The sequence below is a fragment of the Pomacea canaliculata genome, linkage group LG12 (genome assembly GCF_003073045.1).
Source record: "Pomacea canaliculata isolate SZHN2017 linkage group LG12, ASM307304v1, whole genome shotgun sequence".
In the NCBI taxonomy this organism is placed as follows: Eukaryota; Metazoa; Mollusca; class Gastropoda; order Architaenioglossa; family Ampullariidae; genus Pomacea; species Pomacea canaliculata.
This window is the reverse complement of record NC_037601.1, coordinates 16,053,998-16,074,988: the sequence shown is the minus strand read 5'-3', so window position 1 is coordinate 16,074,988 and position 20,991 is coordinate 16,053,998. Positions and strand designations below refer to the sequence as shown.

At 43.3% G+C, this 20,991-nt stretch overlaps 2 protein-coding genes across 3 annotated transcripts; both read right to left on the bottom strand.

Annotated features, from left to right (window-relative positions):
- Positions 1-393: 393 nt before the first annotated feature.
- LOC112577098 (zinc finger CCCH domain-containing protein 13-like) lies at positions 394-10,251 on the bottom strand. 2 transcript variants are annotated; one of them, XM_025260042.1, is made up of 6 exons: positions 9,881-10,251; positions 6,600-6,856; positions 5,931-6,080; positions 4,887-5,158; positions 4,589-4,606; positions 394-2,642 (listed from the first exon to the last, which is right to left on the bottom strand). In XM_025260042.1, exons 2-6 carry the CDS (start codon positions 6,652-6,654, stop codon positions 1,215-1,217), a joined length of 1,923 nt encoding a protein of 640 aa, XP_025115827.1. In that variant the 5' UTR covers positions 6,655-6,856; positions 9,881-10,251; the 3' UTR covers positions 394-1,214. The 2 variants fall into 2 exon arrangements, with proteins under 2 accessions (XP_025115827.1, XP_025115828.1); XM_025260043.1 differs by lacking the exon at positions 4,589-4,606 and having other exon boundaries at positions 9,881-10,249.
- Positions 10,252-11,641: 1,390 nt separating this feature from the next.
- LOC112553281 (low-density lipoprotein receptor-related protein 12-like) lies at positions 11,642-20,352 on the bottom strand. The gene is made up of 5 exons (XM_025220393.1): positions 20,009-20,352; positions 18,208-18,458; positions 13,146-13,283; positions 12,263-12,491; positions 11,642-12,030 (listed from the first exon to the last, which is right to left on the bottom strand). Exons 2-4 carry the CDS (start codon positions 18,353-18,355, stop codon positions 12,271-12,273), a joined length of 507 nt encoding a protein of 168 aa, XP_025076178.1. The 5' UTR covers positions 18,356-18,458; positions 20,009-20,352; the 3' UTR covers positions 11,642-12,030; positions 12,263-12,270.
- Between the last annotated feature and the right edge of the window lie 639 nt (positions 20,353-20,991).

Sequence of the window (20,991 nt, the reverse complement as noted above, 5' to 3'; positions counted from 1 at the left end):
CAGCCTGGAGGGACGCCTCGAAAACCGAAGCAACATGAAATTAATAATGGATATTCAATCAAGTGAACTGCGAGAGAAAAACAATGATGACAAGGCATTGGTACAAGAATGTGGAAACATACTTGCTGATACACAAATTGCATATACAATGTAATGGCTGCCTAAATAGAAATACAAAACTACAAAACTATTTTTATATGTACAATGCCCTGTGTGTTTCAGGAGTCTAAACTTTACTAACATTTATTTATTAGGAGATATTATGCCAGTCATGGAACCTACCCGAGATACGAAACAGTGTGCGACTTTCTAAATTATCAGAAACTAGTAATTTTATTACTTGTGCAAAACTACATCGTTTAATCATACTCAAGACTACCAAGCAAAAAAAAATTTTTTTTTTTTGTTACAATTGTCACATCATAAAAATCAGAATGTAATCAAAGATAAAAACTCACAAGGCTGTATGTATCATTAACACAATCAAACTGTATTACACAATATTTCAGAGATTATGAACAAACATCTGAGACGAGGCTAATGGCAGTTCCTACAGAATATCAGGCTGAGCAGCAATACAGGGCTACGGAAGTTATCTCCCATCTCAGAAGGAAAGAAGCAAAACAAAGCAAAGGGAGGAAACTGCAGCAACTAGATGAGGATGGTGAGGTTCGCTGTGATTGCCTGGAGTTGTCTGCCTGGATAACTCCCGCAGTTCACAAGCAGCCTCCAGTCAGCGAGATGGATTGAGCAGAGATGAACATGTCTACCAAGGTGTCGCGACTGATGAGGATAATTACAGTAATGAGGATAATTACAGTAATGAAATAAAAAATCTGAAAAAATGCTATGGTGGCCAGAGTCCTACTGCGTACATCGTGTCTTTGATCCTATTAAATATTGTAAAACATATTGTTATGTACAAAAAGTACAACTATGTACAGATAACTCCAGATTAAGGCCGCTTATTAGAGATCCTTAGAGGGATTGTTCGTTTTTTTTCTTCTTCTTCTTTCTCTCTACAACTGAGGTCCGTTCTTATCCGCAACATTGCCCGTTAGCAACCCCACCAGTCAGTCAATGCCTGTTGCATCCTACAAGACATAATCATGGGAGCATCTAGAAACTAACCGTTCCGGTCCGTTGAACTAACCCTGTCCGTTGTAAAGGTATACAACTCCAAAGTTGCAGAATTTATTTCTCTCCCCTTGTCTTCACACGGCCTCCTCTCGGTAGCTCGCTCCACGAATCTTGTAGGGGTGGGGGTCGTCGTCCTCGTCGTCGTAGTCGCGCAGCACCACCGGCGGAACCTCGTCTCCCCTGCTGGGTCTGTTTCCCCCTTCTCGCCCCTCGCGGCTGCGGCTGCGACGGCGGCGGCGGCGTTGCGGAGGATCGTCTGGCGCGATGTCAGAGGTGACGGATGCGGATGCGGGTGAGGGTACGGGTACGGGTGCGGGTGCAGGTGAGGGTTTGGCAGTCGCTGGAGGAGCCTTGGAGGTGGGGGTTACGGTAGTGGGGCGCTGACTATGACGGACGCGCGGCGGTTCCCGCTCATCCTGGTCGCTGTCTAAGCTGTCATCTCGCGCGGCACGCGGCGGTGGCGGTGTCGCGGCTCTCGCGTCTGGTCTTCGCCGGGACGGGGGAGGTTCCTCCCATTGACTTGGTGGTGGTGGAAATTCATCCTCACTGGCGGGGATGGAACGCTCGTCTCCACTGCGCCCACCTCGCGATCTTCTCTCGTCGTCAGTGCCGAGGTCCTGCAACGACTTTCTCTTCTCGCGCAGAGGATGCAGGGAGTCTCGGACACTGCTGGGGTCATCATCCTCGTCGGAGGCGTCACGAGGGAAGGACCGCCTATCTCTAGGATCCCTCTGGCTCCTTCTGTCCCTGGGATCTCTTTCATCACGCCTATCTCGGGGATCCCTGTCGTCTCTCCGGTCCCTGGGATCTCTGTCGTCTCTCCGGTCCCTGGGATCTCTGTCGTCTCGTCTATCCCTGGGATCTCTGTCGTCTCGTCTATCCCTTCTGTCTCTGTCGTCGCGCCCAGAGGATTGACGGCGGTCGTCACGTGGTGGGTAGCGGTCGTCGTACTCCGGCTCCCACTCGTCACGCCTGGGTGGGTAGCGGCCGTTGCGCGGGTAGCGGTCGTCCTCAGGCGGCGAGTCCCTTCCGCTTTTCCTTGCCGCGTACCGGTCGTCCGGCCGCGCCACGAAGTGCACTTCTTCTTTCACCGGTCGCACTGCCACCGCCTCCACCTCCGCCGGCCGGGCGTTCAGACGGTCCTCCTGGCTACGACTGCGGGGCCTGCGCATGCGTGGCGGCTCCATTTCCTCCTCCTCGTCAATGTCGTCGTTGTTGCGGGCCCGGCCATTGCTCTTCCGCCGCGACCTCGGCCGACTGTCCTCGAAGACATCGCTGGCGCCATCGCTGCGGCTGTCGTCGACGTAGCGGCCTTTCTCCACGTAGGGAGGCGGCGCGTCGTCGTGCTCGGGGATGCTGAGGTCCTGCGAGCGCGACAGACGACCGCGGCTGCCGGACTGACCTTTGCTGTAGCGGGGCGCGTACTCCTGTCGCTCCATGCTCTCCGAAGACACGCCGAACGGCGCCATCGTCCCGATGTTGCTGCTCTTGGAGATCTCAGACTAGACACGTGACAGAAGCGTTATGACACGTGATAGCGCGCGCTGCAAGCTGGGACGCTTTTCGAGGGTTAGCGAGAGAGAAGAGTAGAAATAAAGGTGAAGGAGGGAAGTTATAAACAGACAGTGAAGGAAAGGGAGAAGATGACATAAATACTAAAGAAACATGAAAATATGAGAGGTGGAAAGAAAGATACAAAGAAAAGACAAATAATGAAATAGAATACATTTTGTAAGTATCATGATTAACTATATCTTTATCTTTTCCCCCTTCTCTCTCTTATTTGTTATTCCCTTCCTCTCTCTAATCTCTCCTCTCTCTCACACACACACACACATCGATAATTATCAGTTATTCCTTCGACTATCAATCTTTACTTGAATTCTGACCAAGAATGTGACTAAAAAACTACTACAGCGCTTTTGGTACATTGCTAATAATTTTTCTCATAAAGAATTTATGCTTATTGTGCTTTTCGTTTCACTCACGTGAAGCAGAAATTAATTTTGGGGTGGGGTGGGTGAAAATGATCATGAAACCGGAGTTAGCCCGCAAAGTGTGACACCTCAGCTCATGAGTTACATCAGCGCAGCGTCCGAAACAATCAAAGCACGTGACAGGCTGATGTGGAAGATGTGCTTATGTAACTGATACACTTTTCTGGACCACGTGAAAAAAAAAAATCCCCAAACCGACAGGCAACACACTGGCAGTAAGCTTGATGCATATTTGCATTTGATTATCTCCCCCAGACTCAAGCTGTTGCCATTGAGTACAGCACCAGAGTTGTCACCCTTTGCGTCTCTTCCCTAGCAGTGAAAGTCAACAAATTGTTGCAAAAGAAGACGAATTGGCACTGTTATAATGGTCTCATGGAAGATAAAAATAAAAATAAATACATAACAAAAATATAATTTTGCGCTGTAGTAGTCTTTTAAAGTAATTTTGTAAATAATATTAATGTTAATCCGATAACAATACAAACACAGGAGTAAGTGCAGCCCGTTGTCGGCCAGTTAGTGTCCACAGTTCGCATGCCGGGTTAATGGGGAGAGGTGGAGGCAAGCGCCTTGAATAAACAAAAGTGTCCCTCGAGCAAATGTTTGACACCAAATGAGGTGTCAACAAACATCAGCCAACTGAACTCAATATGCATTCAAAAAGCTTTTGTCAAACTAGAAAACTTCAATACAATGTTTTGTACTGTAACGCCCTGAGGGGAGGGGGTCTTTAGTCGCGGGGAGTGGTGGTAATGTTGGTATTGGTCTTGATTTTCTTTTAACTCTTATCTGTCACGCCCACCTGAATTATGAGTCAATTCACGATTCAGTTGTAACTGCAAGTCTAGTGTTATGGTAGTAAACACTTGCTTAGTGAGTTTGTTGTGTCAGAAATATGCACAAAGTGTCTTGGGATGACTGAGGAATTAGTTTCAGATGAGTGTGGTAGAAAGTATTTGCTAGTTTTAAAAAAATTAATACCTACCCGCTTCATAAAAATATCGTTTGAAACATGGTTGCCAATAAAACAGGGCAAGAACTGTTTTAATTATACGCTTTACCATGTAGTTATTTAACATGTCAAGTGGAAAGCGTTCAAGCTTAAAATATTTACAAAATTACAGATTGTCAACATTTAATATGGTTCTAAAAAAAGCGCGCTTTCTTCCCACCCACCGCCATACCTACCATCAAACTGCACATATGCGCCAATCATTATCCACCATCAAAAACAAAACGCAAAAACCAATAATAATAATAACCAGCAAACCAACCACTCTCAAAAAAGAAATAAAAAACAAATCAAAATTGTGTACACTGGATTACAGAAAATAAATGAGAAACAAAAGTAGTTCCACAGACTCTGCATGCCCCTGTGTACTGACTCGTGTCTTGAAGTTAAAAGTGTTAGAAACAGAAACAACTCTGAATTTCTCAATGTGACTTACTGCATCAGGGTTCCTCAGCTGTCGAAGAGAATAATTTGAAAAAAGTTAAAGGAGACGGTTCCTCAGTTGACAAAAATAATAATAAATTGCAACTTTAGGGTCAGGTTGCTAGAGAGCTAACCTCAACCTTCTCTGAGCTGACCAAGTGTCTGGGATGGATACTTCACACGAGGAGTGGTTAATGATACCGCAAATTAAGAAAAAAATTAATTTATACAGAAAATATTTATACACACACACACACATACACACGCATTCTCTCTCTCTCTCGACATGCTAGTCAGTGAGCAGTACTCACTCTCATCATGAAGTCAGCGTCCTTCTCCTCGTCCGCCCCTGAGTCGCTGTTCCTGCACTTGCAGAACCAGATGACGAGGAAGACGAAGAGACCGACGAAGAAGACGGCGGCGAGGACGACACCAGCGATGGCGCCACCTGTCAGCCGGTCGCAGTACTGCTCCTCGTCCACCCAGTCGCCACAGTCGTTCCAGTCGTCGCACACCAAGTGGTTGGCGATGCACCTCGTCCTGCCGAACGTCTCGCACATGAACTCGTCTCGCGAGCAGGGAACTGGTGACGTCATCAACCGGAAGGTTATAAACATTTAGGTTAACAGTTTAGAATGAAAATATGGGTTTTTTTTCTTTCTTACTTTCTTTTTTAAACTGCACTTTTTTAATTAATTTATTTCTATTTATTTTTTTTTATTTTTTTTCTTTATTTTGTTAATATGTTTGGCATGTATGCACGTGCTCGAGGTCTGAGATATTTCCCAGGATGCTATTATATGTTGTTGTCGAAGACTGTCAGCATTGAATCACTCTGGTTATTGCGACACCAAGTGGAATGAAAAACAGACCAAAAAAAAAATGGTGATAAATTATAACGCTATCTTACCACCGACACTTAATATTTCCATCTTTTTCAGACGAAAATGGAGTATATCTACTTGATACCCTCAGCTAAGTATTTGTGATACAATTCCTGTCTTCCACTAAAATATATATATGAGTCATAAAACGCCATCTGGCTGCAGCAGGTAATAAATAAAGACGCTTAGTCAAATCTTTCATTGCCCATGGGCCAAGAACAGATTTTTTTCAGGTCTCAAGTTTCGTGGTCTTTGGACTTGATTAATATTATTTTAAATGAAAAATGCAACAACAACAACATACAAAAAAATTATCTGCGTTAGCCTCCAAAGTTATGTCTGACGTTTTTACTTCTTATTATCGTCCACCTTGGGACCTTCGTTCTTGTCACACCCTGATTTCCCCACCTGTGCAACCCTCGCAACTACCCTCGCAACACCTTCAGCGAGGGAAGCAGGTGCAGTACTCACTGGTGATGCGGTAACGGGTGAAGTGGATGCGGAAGCCAGACCCCATGATGACCCCGTTAGCCTCCACTCTCAAGATCAGGAAATTCTTGTACACGAAGAACATGTCTTTTGGCATATCTTCCTCCCGTCCACAGACCTTCTTCTGCAGACCTGGACACGACAGTACAAAGTGTGAGTTAGACGAGAGACTGTAGTTGGGTAGCTTCAGCTGTTGTTGTTGGTTGGTTTTTTGTTTGTTTTGTTGTTTTTTGTTGTTGCTGGTTGCTTGGTTTTTTTGTTTGGTTTTGTTTTTTGTTTGGTTGTGGGGTTTTTGTTGTTTTTTGTTTGGTTGTTTTTTGTTTTTGTTTTTTGTTTTTTGTAATGGCTGTCGTTGCTGCTATTTCAATTTCAAACCGTTAAAGACAATGGGTCATGGCACAGGAACCTGTTTGAACCTCTAGCAAACATTAAACAAACATTGCAATATCACGACATAAAAATTATCAATCTACATTCTGAATCTCAGTAAGTTTTACTGCACACTTGTAAAAACAAAAGTCCAAACAATTATTCAGTTATATTTTGTTTTTGTATTTTTATCAATATAGCGGGTTTGGTTTTAGCAAATAAGTTGTTGGGAACAAAATATTCTACAGACTTAGTACTGCTTTGACCCCTGCCTCCACCTACCTGTGATGTAGGTGCCGGGAGAGCCGTCAAACAGCTCCAGCTGGTGCTCTCGCATCGTGTGACGTCACTGCCGAGGAATTCCAGCCAATCAAAGTACAGCATGAGCTCGTAGCCCACTGGGATGCTGATGTGTATATCGCATTTCTCTTCCACGTTGGCGTAGATCGGGATGCGACTCGGCAAACGGGAGATGAGTACACCAGCATCATAGCCCAACGACTGCAGGTCCACCGTCGACTTGCACGTCACCTCGATATCTGGTGAAGGACAGACCATGAAGCTCTTGAGTAAATGGTGTCGCATTAAAAAAAAAAAAACCTTTGAAATTTGCAATTTGCAGCCTGTATGATTTTACAAAAAAATAAATGGTGCTAGTGACACCTAATTCAAACAATAAATACCTGTTTATTTTTTAACACAGATTTTAAACTAGGACAGCCAAAAAAAAAATACTTAAAAAAAATTTCACACTCGGGGTACACAGCCAGTCGAGAAAGGGAACCTGAGAGTCACCGTGCCTGCTGGGGTGGCGTCTTGACGTCACAGCCCTACATACTTCATCGTAGGGTCACATGCGGGTGGCAACACGGGTAGCGTGCGAGTGTCACTGTGGTGTGCTGGCGGTACCAGTCTAACATAAGGTCTGTGTCATGGGGAGCTAAGGACCCAAATTCTACTTGCCAGCCCTCAGTCAACTGAGCCATTGGAAAACGTGTGGCACAAAACACACTCGAGCAGCGTCATGTTTTAGAAATAATACTACCAACAAAAAAAAAGTTTTTTAAATGATCTACCCAATTCTTTTCATATTTGCATATTTTTAATGAATTAGTTATTGTTACCAAGCAAATCGGCATGAGTATTAAATATTATCACCGAGGGTAGACTGTGAGGCCCTGACAAGGGCAAGTGTCAAACAGCGAGATAAGAGATAACTCTAGATAAGAGTTGTGTCCCGCCCCCACTTCTCACACTGACCGCCAAAGGTAGTGGGTCGCAAAGAAGTATCATGATTATTTGTGTACAGTTTGTTTGATTAGGAAAGTGAAACTGAAAAAAGGTGGGAATATACACATCGATATATCACATCACTGATACCATCACGGGTGGATGTGACGACCATAACATACCAGATCCTAGAACACATCGTGTTAACGAATAACGGAGCAAAGATATCATCTAGCTAATAATGAGGCGCTGATAAATTTACCTGAAAACAGGTTTAGTAGACGGCTCAACCAATTAATTTACTCGAAACCAGATTTTGTACCCACTTTAACAACCAGTTTACTAGAAAACAGCTTTCGGAGACACCTTTACAAACATGTCCATCCACAACAACTGAACGATAACTGCTTTCCACGCATTAATAAAAAAAGGCAAGAGACTATCAGATAAAATATTGGGGGCTTCTATCGACTAGTCACAGAGCAAACACAAGCGTTATATATGACCGTTATCTCGAGTTTTGATGTCAGGAAACACCTTTAATTTTTAGTGTCATGTATTTTTATGGATGTGAGCCCGTGTCACTGAGATTTGGTAGCAGCTGACAATACATCAACGTTCAGGTCTTACAAAATGACAAACCTCCGAACTCCTCGACATCCAACTGTGTAAACTTTACGACCGACATGACACGACACATTTATTTATGTGCTTGGTACTCCACAAAAGAATGTCAACTGTGCAACAGTGTGCTCACATGATTGTTTATGAGCAAATTTGATGTCAAAGATCTATACACAAAAATAAGTATACTGAAATGGTAGTTCATCACAAACTTGTCTGACGATTCATCATGTCTGAGTGTATATGTCGCCCCTTTCCCTCCCACTCGATGGACTCAATCCCAGACACGCCGTTACTCATGCGAGTCGGTGCAAAGTACTGAGGTCCTCAGTGTAGGTGTGAAAAGGGAGACACGGACAAAACCACCTCGAGCAGTGCAGGGAGATTGCTGACATGACAGCGAAACAATGGCACAGATTGTCACAGTGTTGAATCCGTAAACTGAGATGGTGTCAGCGATAGTTTAAAACTATCAACAGTTTGTTTGTTTGTTTTTTTATCTAATGATCCACAAAGAAAGAAGGAGCTGTAGTGCTGTCCTTAAACATTCAGCCATGGAAAAAAAAAACAATCTGTCATTAATTTAACCGGGATCAGCTGATGGCAGTGACCGTTATAAATGTCTGCAGACTGAGGGTTAATGTGCACAGGCACTTGCGGATCATGTACAACAGGGGTGAGCAGTTAATTTTCCCAAGGGGCCGAATGAGAAATTGGGATGGTTTTAGAGGGCCGGACTAATATAGTCAACTCAAGGTCTGAATTGTACAATAACACGAAATGGTTAACCTTCGTCTTCAAAGAAACCCAGGTACACGCTAAAGCCTGTGAACCGGCCCTTAAGGGAATTCCTTTACCTAACACCTTTCCCAACATGTGATTATACGGTCATTTCACGTGGTGTTTATATAACCGGCAGGTAAACCTTCGCCAAAGTAATCGAGTATTCGACAATGTGACCGATTAGGAGGGTCCCTAACACTGACGACACTCGTTTTGAAGGACAGTCGGCTTACAGGTGTGTCCACTGTGTTTATAACTGAGTAGGACACTGCCATACACGCTACACAGGACACTTGTCACTGGCTGACCGACAAACACGTCAGGGTGCCTGACGAGTGGCCATTAGACCCCGTACCCCATATCCACCCCAAGTCCCTGTAACAGGATTAACGGTTTTCTAGGTAACAGTACGGTAAAGGTATGATATGCTACACACAATGCACAATAACTGTGTTTGATTCCGGCTCAAACAACTCAAAACATAGCTTTTCTGTCTCGGAAAATTAAATGTGAACGACAAGAGGATTGTGGAGGAACTTAACAGTGCTACAACATTCCTTTCCCCTAAGTCATCATTCAGGCCTGCTTGTGTGTTTGTTGGTTTGTATGTTCACCTGGTGCACATCGCGGAAGTGAAGGATGAGTGACAGTCTATACCCCTGTACTGCTCAGTAGTTTCTGTTTATTTCCTCACACCAATCCTTTACATTTTGTTTAAATTTTTCCCAGCTTTAAAAATCAGTTTAACAGACGCATACTCGACAGGTGGGGAACAAAAATCATCTTCGATCGGACTGACCGATCCAGTCCTACAAACTACACACGCTTGGAATGAAAAGCGTCACTGTCGCAATACCCGAGCGTGAATGTTACACCCTCGTGACAAAGCTTGAAAAAAAAATTGGAATAAAGAATTTTTAACTCACCAGGTGCGTAACATTTCACCTGCTGAAAACGGAGAAACACCAGCACAGCAAACACGAAGGGCAATCGAAGCCACCGCAGTACTTCCGAGTGTGTCGCCATGTTGGTCATTGACAAGCCAGCGACGGTTAACGCTTGTGACCTACTTTCAATCAGTCAAGGAGGATGCCAGTCGCCGCCTTGTGCCTGCGCAGGTGCGAGGTTAGCTTGGCGTCACCATCACAGGTAGACGTGATCAGGAACGATTTCTTCGGTTATTTTTAAGAAAATTGTTTAAACTTAGTCACGGAAAAGGTCTCTTTTGCATCCGGTTTTGTACTCGAGCACCTTTTTAAAAGCTGGGGTAGGTCCTGGCGAGAACACCGTTTTCTTTGGCAGGGGAGGTAAGCGTGCAATGTTTTCTTTTTAAGCGCTTATGTCCCTTAGATTGAACGAGTTTTATTTCCTGATGCTGTCTTGATTGTAGTTGTCCATGCTGGGAGGGTCAAATTTTATTGGTTTTCGCTAAGATATTGGGCTTGCAAATATTAAAACAATCTGGATTTATAAGGTTAGATAATTATAATTCTGATAATCTTGATTTCTGGTATTTAATTTTAGATAACTGCTGGACATATGAATAATGGAAATTTTTATTTGCGTTAAAAAAAAAAATTTAGAATATAAATATAACTCTCTCCCTTTCTCTCTTTCAATCTTCTTTGCGCACTCTCTCTCACACACACAGAGCAGAAATCATGAATTTCACGAATCAATAATAATTAAATTTTTTATTAAGCTTCAAAACATACCAGAAACATTCGGCTTACATTACAAAATCCTCTATAAATAACATTAATATTAATCGACAGGTTAATGAATTATGTAACGGTTTCAGTCAGTTTTCAGATGTTCTTTCAAAACTCATGGAAGCGTTCAAGATACAGAATGATTGATTCACACCGATGAACAAGACAGAATGACACGCAGACAAACTCAGAAGCAATGCAGATCGTTATTAAAGATTCTCAGAACTTCTGCTCACACTTTCTATACTCCTGTGGCTAAAAATATAAATGTGTCTTATCCTCCACTCTGTTTGCAAAGATAAATAAGTTATGTGTTTAGGATGTCCTCTTCGTCATATAAAGAGCAAATCTTATAAAATGTAACCTCTTAAACCCTCTAACACTATTTTGTTTTTATACGGTGGGTAGTCTGATGGAGGAAGTGAGGCGGATGCTGAAGAATGCCCACAAGGCTGTAGCTTTCATCATTAAAAATACTGAAAAAAATACTTCTACCTCAAACACCATGGAAACAACAGAGGTCAGCGTATAATGTGTTGAAATTCGAACACGGGAACAAATGTCAAAGATCAGACGAATGTGAAAATACAAACACCCACACAACACTACCGGCATGCAGAAAGACCAAATAAACAAACAAGTCAGTATTTTCCTTGTACATAAGAATTGATAATATGTTAATGTGGAGTGATGAGGGCATAAATAGAATAAAGTTAACTTATGTAGCGCCATATTCCGGCCCTATAGGCAAGCTCCTTGCATGAATCTCACACACACACATACACACAGGCAAATACAATTGCTCGATTCATTTGAAAAATTGTAAGCCATTCTAAAAATGTTTTTATCCACCCCACAGTTCCAGTCATACAACGGCAGCTATGTGAGATTTGTTTCTTTTTTTGTTTTTTTGCTTTTTTTGTTTGTTTGTTTGTTTGTTTTGTTGGTTGTTGGTTGTTGGTTGGTTGGTTGGTTGGTTGGTTGTTGGTTGGTTGGTTGGCTGCTGATAGGATCGTCTGCAGAATGGTTTTTGGTAACATCTGTGACTGCATGTATTGGGTTATGATTGAGTGATAACACTTTAATAATCTTCAGACTTTACCATTAGAAGACAAATACAAGTAATTATACTTTATATTTGACTGGACAAGGCGAGACCAACTGTCATGAACTGGATCACAATCGTCTCAAATGGCAGCGACTTCTAGTCGTTAGTATCAAGTCATGGACAAGACTAGATGTTTTGCATCACTCCAGCACTCTCATTATACCTCTACAGGTGTGAATCCGTCATCTGGCTCAGAAGAAACAGGTTCTGTGGTTGGTTGGTACACTCCGTCTGGGTTGGTGGGTACAACTGGCTTCTGAAATCAACCAAACAGTCCAGCTGGTCAACCAGTGGACAGACCAGCTTACATTTCTTATTTTCACACTATGATAGCACTTTTTCCTAAATAATTAACGATATGCAAAATATTTGCCAACTTGCTCAAGAATTCGTAAATATTTGTCCTTTAGACAAACTTGTTTACCGTCGTTTTGGTTTTAAAGTTTTGGTGTAATCCACAACAACTACCTGTTCGACACCCGTTTTACCTTTTTCCTCAGAGCGTTTTCTTCAGGGTGTCCTTGTAGAGATAGATGACGGCGACGAGGACAAGGATGGCAAAGACGATGATTGTGATGATGACGATGACGACGACAGCTGTGACGCTCAGCCAACACTTGTCGGAGCCATCGCCGCAATTGTCGTGGTCGTCACACATCAGCCGTCGGTCGATGCACCGATCGTTGTCACACCTGTACTCGTCCCGAGTGCACTCCCCTGAGTGAGAAACGCGCGGCTTAGTTCGTGGGATGCACAGTGATGATGACCACACCAAAGGGATTTTTTTTAAAGATCTAGTGATGAGCTTTTTAATGACTACCCTGGGCTTAAGACAAAGTAGCATGTTTCAAAATGTGAGTGAATAATTCCTTTCTTCTCTGGAGATACACGGCTACAAACACCCACTATAGAAAGATCAAAATTGTGACGTCACCTTTGTATACAAATACGTCTTTTAAGATTATTGTCTCAATTTTCCTATTGGCTGAGATCTTTACAACTTAAACGTAGCCATCTCCAAGCCTGACGTCTGGATAGTGTTAATCCTTTCTGTGCATGATGTTAATGATAGTATTAACAAAATACTTTTTAAAGAGATTTACAAGACAGTATACCGTTCAATCTCAGGGAGGAATAACTAAAGAAATTGTCTACCTCCTTGGACGTCTTTCACAGACTGTGTTTTAACAGTTTGTGTGTCTGTTTTTCTTGACTGTATTTGCGTGCAAGGGTATCTATGTCCGACCAAAAGCTTATAATATGGGGGTGAGGCACGATCGAGAGGAGGTAATCAACCTGCAGCAGCAGCAGCCACTTACGCGTTACCTTCTGACGCAGCACCTGCCTCTCGGCGCAGCCTCGCCAACGTACCTTGATGGAAGGGCGTAATGACTGCCGTGAACCCTTGACCCTCCTCAATCGTGTTGCTGTCGAACCTGAGCGTCACCGCCCGCCCCGAGGTGATGACGGGGGCTGGTGCCTCGGTGCCACACAGCTTCTTGGCAACTCCTGCGAAACAGAGGGATGCTTTGGTGTACTGTGTAACACGTACTGGGCCTGTGTACAAATACCTCGTGGTGTACAACCCGACATACTACCTACACGCCTAGAGGCATATGCATATGTTGTGTACAACCTCAAGGTGGGTGTCATGCACAACAACACGTAGAATTTCGTATAATAACGACTATAGCAGTTTGTTTCTTACAACTTTACGTATCCTTTTCAATAATTGTTTTCTATTACAGTATTAAAGCGGGTGTTAGTATGAGGACTGGTTGTGTGTTTTCTGTTTATGATTATTTTATTTATCAACCTCCACCATTATTCTAAATCACTGCTACGTTTACAATAATACAAATGTTGTAGACAGACAACGAGAGACTGAGAAGAATCGAAAGAGAGACATGGAAATAATTGTTGTTGTTGTTGTTGTTGTTGTTGTTGTTGTTGTTGTTGTTGGCTTGTATAGCGTTGTATCTGTGGACAGCTCAATGCGCTTTACAAATGACAGAAGGTGCAGAAGGTGATGTGACGTCAAAATAAAGTGACGACAAAATACTATGATGACAAAATAACATGAAGTCAAAATAAGTTGATGACAAACAAAGATGACGTCAACATGTCGGTGTTAAGCGGACCTTGTGCTCCACATACAGGGCAGCGTCCACACACAGCACAAACAACAACAACAACAACAACAACAACAACAACCTGCAATTCAAATATCAAAACATCACACAAGCCACAACACTCCGTAGCAAATTTAACAAATCCAAGTCTCACAAGAACGACGAATGAGTCCATCACGAGCGAAAGTTCAGGGATCAACAGAAGGTCAAGACGACATGAACCACACAACAACCCATCGTCAAGTCTGCAGGTCGGCAAAGAACCGAACCACGGACACAGGAGGACACACTCCAAGCCCACAATGGCAGGCTCGTCACAAACACAATCAAGTCTAACACGAGGAAGACATCAGATAAAACAAAAATACAACAGACTTCTGATCCCTCCAGCCAGTTAGGCGAGGGGACATCATTCTAAGAAAAAGAATAGAAGAGAGAAAAAGAACAAAAGACATCAGTGCTGAAAGAAACCTGGAGGCAAGGATGTGGAACAAGATGGCGGTATTTAAGGCTGTAATAAGGAGTCGTTACTTTCACCAAATAAACACAGTGAAGTTATTGACGTTTGAGCAACAGCAAAACTGCACAACCTAAACAAACACTGCATCGTCTCCCAAATGTCACAGTCATTCATTGTTGTCTGCAGTGTATACACAACTATAAATACATTTCCTTCGCTAGTTTTTTTTAAAGCTTGTTTACTCTCTTCTTATATTTTGGGAAGTCTTTTTATTGCATTATTTTTGAATATGTCAAAGGCTAATTTGTAATTGCTCTCTCAAAATTCCTTCGGCCCTGAACACTGCATGATGACATCTCTCCTCCTCACCCGCCCGTGAGCGATTGTGTGTGTGTGTGTGTTGTGTATAATGTCTGTGTTTTGTGTGTTGTGCATACACTTGAGAGTGTATGGAAGCTGCCTATGTTTTCTGGTTGTAATTATTTTATTTATCAAACTCCACCCATGCTCTAAATCTATTTTAACATAATGTTTCTCGAACAGATTAACGGTTAACTACGAAAAACTGTTCTCTCTTTTTTGTGTAAACAAGTTCCTTATCGTTAGTTTTCAATATTCACCTAGTGTTTACACTTTTATCCGCTAAAACATATTCTGATATTTATACAATTTTGCTATCGACGTAGCCCATTACTTATGGGTTAGCTTAGCCACAATGATTGTTTAATAACAAACTGCTAAGTAAACGGAGTGCTTGTGAGCAGGGTGTTGTCCTATTGAGCCCCGCAAACAGAAAAATACTGTCACATCTTTCGATCATTGGCCAAACAGAGTCATGGAAGGTTTGTTCAGTGGACTGAAAATAAAGATCATACTTCTCAGAGAACATGCTTCTGGAGGAAGAGACCTCCACTGTCAGTCAGTCTTACGAGTTCGATGACGAGGTTAAGAAAACGACTTTGTACAAGCTTTCGTTCTGGCTGTGGGCGGTGGGCATGCCGGTGGTCGTGGTGGCGGGGACGTTTGGAAACATCGTGGCCTTGCTGATCCAGCGGAGGTTGTCGGCAGGTTCAAACCCCATGATGGCTTTCTACTTTACCTGTTTAACCGTCTCCGATCTGGTGTCGCTGTGGTCGGACCCTCTCTTCTGGTGGTTGCAGGAGGTGCTCGACCTAGTCGTAAACTTTGATCCCGTTTATAAAGTACGTATCTTTCTGACCTACCTAACAGGCTACACGACGGCGTCCATATTGGTGGCCATGACATTCCACCGAGCAGGGTCTGTTCTGTGGCCTCACAAAGTCAACGTTCGCTGCAGGATGGGACTGGTCAAGGGTGTGGTGGGAGCCATGATCGTGGGCGAAGTGTTGTTGTCCGCACATCTGCTGTACGGCCACTCGCAGCGCAGTTTCGTGGACAACAACAACAGCAGCAGCAGCGAGGGCCCAACGTTCGGCAGCTTCGTCAGCCCCGAGTATGCGGCGTTCGCCCACGTGGCGTGGGGCTGGATAGACATCTGCTTCAGCTCCCTCGTCCCTTTCTTCCTTTTGCTTGGCCTCCAACGCCGTGCTCGTCTGGAAGCTCTCCAAGTCGTCACGGGAGATGAGGCGAAAGTTCGACTCCGGAGGCTCGACAGATCTTTTTCGCACCCGCGAGAAGACCGCAACGTCTTTGACCCTGACGTTGATTGCCCTGTCCTCCGGTCTTCCTACTGCTGACCCTCCCCAACTCCCTGTACTTCGCGTTACTCCAGTGTCTTCTTTCAAGACGAGGGCGATGAAGTCACGGTGGCTGCAGCCAACAAGCTGGCCCTCGCGGTGTCTGAGATAACCTTCCACGGCAACAACGCGCTCAACTTCTACATCTACTGCATGACCGGCAGGAAGTACAGGTCAGAATTTATCAAACTGTTTTGTGGCAAAGGCATCGGAAACACAAATCAGTCTATATAGAGTTTGCAAAGCCAGATGACAAAAAAAAAAAAAATTGTCATTGACTGTCCAAGGGTTAGCGTGATTAAAATGTTTTCGAAAGGTAACAGGAAGAGGTAAGGGAGGGTATTCACCATTCATCCTTCTGTTTTTGAGCGTCAATATCTCGTAATTAACTGGTAAAGGAGTTGAAAACTGGACATCAGCAACAATAATAATACTTGACTTTTCGTATCGCACATTACCGCGTGTTGCCAATTCTTAAAGGGGTTGCACAAGAATAACTACAAAACGAACCGACGGGAAAATTATATAACAAAATGTATACATTAGCAATCAGATGACAGACACGACCTAGGTGCACGGATAAAAAAACTAAAGAGTGAGTAGAACAGTACTCTTGATTATGCGAAATATTTCTTAAAGAGATGCCCTTTGAAGGATTCGAACTTGGACACAGATCAAAGAGAAAGGGGGAGAGAATTCCAAGCAGCGGGGCATGAGAAGAAAGGTGAACCTCTGTGGAATTTCTGCCATCTGATGCCGTGGCACAGACAGGAGGCCAACACACGCAGACCGAAGAGTTCAGGTAAAGGGAGATTAGAAAAAGGTCGGTAGTGTTTGGGTTAATGGAGTCGAGGGTTTCCCTCCTGAAGTCAGGTGACGACAGCATGCTTACACGAGGGTATTGTACCTCTCGACAATGAGAAGCTGATAATCTATAATCTATAACCATAATCAAGGCATTGGAGAAAGGCGTGGCTTTAAGTATACGAGTCGAGCGAGGAGGATTTTTCGGAAAGTTTATGATGATCTCCCTGACCTGAGACTCAGTGACAGAAACATCATTAAAATTATTCCACAAAATAAACCCATCAAAAATAGGTTTATGGAACAGCTTGTCCCAGTCCTACTTTAATGGTGTCGGGTTTTTTTTTTTTCTGGAAAGTATATGCAGAACAATTCAGTCTACGTGTGTGATGTCATCATTAACTGACACCATTGCTTTTATGGAGGGTGCATTTGGGGTCAGCAGCACAATAAATTCTAATTTTAAGCGCTTTTAAGACTAACATCTGCTTCAATAAATCCGCATTAAAGCAATACATTGCAAAACGAGATTGTATAATTTTTTTAGAACTAAAGTAAAACTGATTTTCGTTCCTGTCAGCACATTGTTCGTATGCAGTGGGAGCTAAAACGCTGTCTCGCATTACCATAGGAGCGATTTGTGAAAAATAATTTCATGGTTCTCTAGAACAGTTTGTTTATTCCATTTAATTTATTAGTGTTTAACGCGAAAACTTCGCTTCTATTAACAGAGAGCTCTTGCGAGCTGTCGGTGTTTGTTGTTAATAATTTTCAAGCGAGGCTTTTCACTTAATTTATTTTAATTCATCAAAAACACAAAAAAGTTTATAATGAATGATCCCTTCCGGGATTATTTTTTCAAATAATTGGGTAACGCCCATTGCAAGATATTCTTCGTGGCTGAATAACTCTTGTTGATTATCTCCCTTCCGTTCTCGAGATCATAGTTCCAAACGTCCTCATGCACATAAATCAAAATTGTGACGTCACGCTTGTACACAGAAACTATCATTAACAAATGTTATCAGCTTTTTCTTCGCCTTTTTTTTCCACTTGTCAGAAGATCCCATGGCTGGAGAAATTCAAGAATAATAAGAAAACTTGTGCCAAAATTAGATAAAGGCCAGTCATGCTTCCAATTTCGGGTGGTTGAGCTCTGGTAATAATACAGTATAATTATCATCTAGAGATACAGAACCACTCACCCAGAGAAAGTTGTTGTTGCCCTGGGCATCATGGGGAAAATGAAGGTAAGCGTTTGCTCTGTGTAATTATAAAGCAGGTTATTAAAGCAGGTTATTGTCATCACCTATGCTCACCTGGCACGGGCGTTTGTTCTTGTAAGTCGCCGTCAATCAGCGACAGGAAGTCGGCACACCCGGAGTACCCGGGGGCGATGTCCAGGCTCTCAAAGGTCACGATCAGCTGCTGCCCCGGGGGTGCGCGCACTGCCATCTCGCACTTCATTTTCGCGGTCTGTACAGGTACCGGTCCGTCAGCCGCACGTGCATCACGGGAAGGCCGAGGTCCTGCAGGTCAATCAGGTGATCGCACCGGTCCTCCATGATGACTGTGGTGACGTCAAGAGAAACAGACGTGGTGACGTCAGTGACAATGGCGCCAAAATGTTGGAATGATACAAACAATTGTCCAATGTTATATTTTAATTCTTTAAATAAATTTTCTTGTTGATTTCGGAATTTGTGACCCTTGCGTTTATTCACTGAAAGCGTTGTGTGAAAATGTTAGAATGCTATGAGTAATGCGGCAAAATGTTAGAGTGATACGGGTGTCTGTTTATCCATCTCAACCTTTTCCTCCTTCTTTCTTTTTTTTTTTTTTTTTTTTTTTTTTTTTTTTTTTGTTTGTTTTTTTGTCTCTATTACTTTAGTAATTAAATAATGGCTCTCTTGTTTGGTGGTCATAATTCAGATATTATAGAGATATACCTTATTTATTGTCTACACCAGGGGTAGCCATCACGGTCTCCCAGATAGACCATGTTGTGTCTCCCAGGCGGCATGTTGATACCTGTCTATACTCTAGTGTATGTTAGTAAGTTTGTCTCAAACAAGTACATGTGTACCCGTGAAGTAGCTCTCAGTGTCAAAAAGGTCAGTGACCCCTGGTCTACCAATGTTTAGAAAGTGTTCTGTTTGTTGCTATCTACAACTGTATTTTGAACTTTAGTATCTACAACCAAATAGATATGTTAATATCTATAAACTTATTCTGCACACTGATGTCTGCAACCTTATTCTCTAGGCTAGAGTATTAACCTTATTCTGCACGCGAATATCTATAATATCTGTGCCACTCATCACGGACTTCTATCTACTCTATGAAACTGTACAACAGGATATAGGTCAATTTTGTTGGACTTCTGGCAGCACGTCACATGGACTACTATCTACAGAGGGTTGTACAACAGTAGGTCTTTCCATGACTGGTCTCTGACAGCACGTCACATGGTGCTGCTGCAGCCGCTGTGCAACATCTGTAGCGGATGGCAAACACAGGTGTACACAAGTACAGGGCTGTTACTTTTGCCTAATGAGTATGTGTCCTACATATTGTATGCATCAAGTTACACACACAACAAACACACAGACCAATCCTCTTCAGCAAGCCTCCGTCCAAATATCTGTTTGTGGTGTTGAGTGTGTGTAGGGAGGTGTTTACTGCGTGCATGTGTGTCAGTTCTGTCTGTTCATCTGTCTAGTCTGTTATTTGGTGTTTTTGCTTGGTTTTTTAATTTTTCTGACTTTTTCGTCAGAGTACACTAGATCAGCCATTCAGTATCAACGTCTATGCTCATAACGTCAATCTGTTTGTTTGTTTATTTATATCTACTAATCTTTTCTTTGACTCGCCCAAGAACTCTGAATTTTATTTTTTTTAAAATCACAGAAAAATCAGAAGTTGGTATAAACCATTGCACCTGAACCATATGAAGAGGTGTGTCTCACACAAACTGCAGGCCAGAATCAGAAAAAAGGAGCTACCCGCCAAGACAATTCAGTTATTGGGGTGGGACGCAAGTTTAGTTGCAACATTGCGACTGGACTGGTTGCAACATGCAGCAAGACGCAGGCAGACGAAAGATGCATGCCTACTCACATGACTTGGAGGAGGAGGCTGACCGAGGGACCAGCAAGAGCAAGGACGCCCACAACCATCCTGTCCAGCAAACGCTGGGCCGCGCTGGCCACATGACACTACGTCACAAACAAACGGTCAGCGGGACGTAGCGCGCGTCAGACGTAACACATCAGACGTAGATCGTCAGAAGCAACACCAACACTCGCCACGGTGTGTAATTTCGTTTCCAAAGAACGAACAAGCAGCTTTCTCCAGACTCTGTGGACGGTGCACGCGGCGCCCCAATCTGCTGCTGCTGCTGCTGGCGGTTGGCGTCTGATGCTGCTGCCTGCTGTGCTCACCGGCAACTGGTTTTGACACAGCAGCAGCACATCAGCAGCAGACTTGGCCTTCTGGCGCACCCGCTCGCCTCGTGCTGGACGGAAACACACCAATGCCAATGTTGTTGTTGTTTTTCTTTTCTTTCTCTCAACGTTTGGCGTGAGTTATGAGTTGAAAAAATTTGCTTGAGCGTCCTTTGTTGATGAGGTAGCTTACGAATAGTTCATAAATGTTTCTAAAAATATGAGATACACGATGTAAATCGGAGAATTTTAGTTGTTGGAGCGTTACCTCGTGAGTTGTAGCTTTAGTGCCACGCCTACCAGGCCTCCAGTTCGTAACAGTCTGTACGTCACTGTACATAATAATGTTATTCCTCTTTGCTTGTTTATATGATTTTTTAAAAATCACACACACACACACACACACACACACACACACACACACACACACACACACACACAGTCACAGAGGCACAAGGTAGACTACAGACTTCCGTCTGTCGACTTTCTAACACTAGTCAAGCCCGGAGTCAACGCTTCCTCTGTAACACCTTTCACATATCGTCATCTGTCATAATCCGGGCACTTGCTGCTGGATGTCAGTGCAATGTGCTGCCTGTACACACTCACAAAACACCGGAAGCTCCGACCTCAGATTGTAGCTATAATGATAAACCA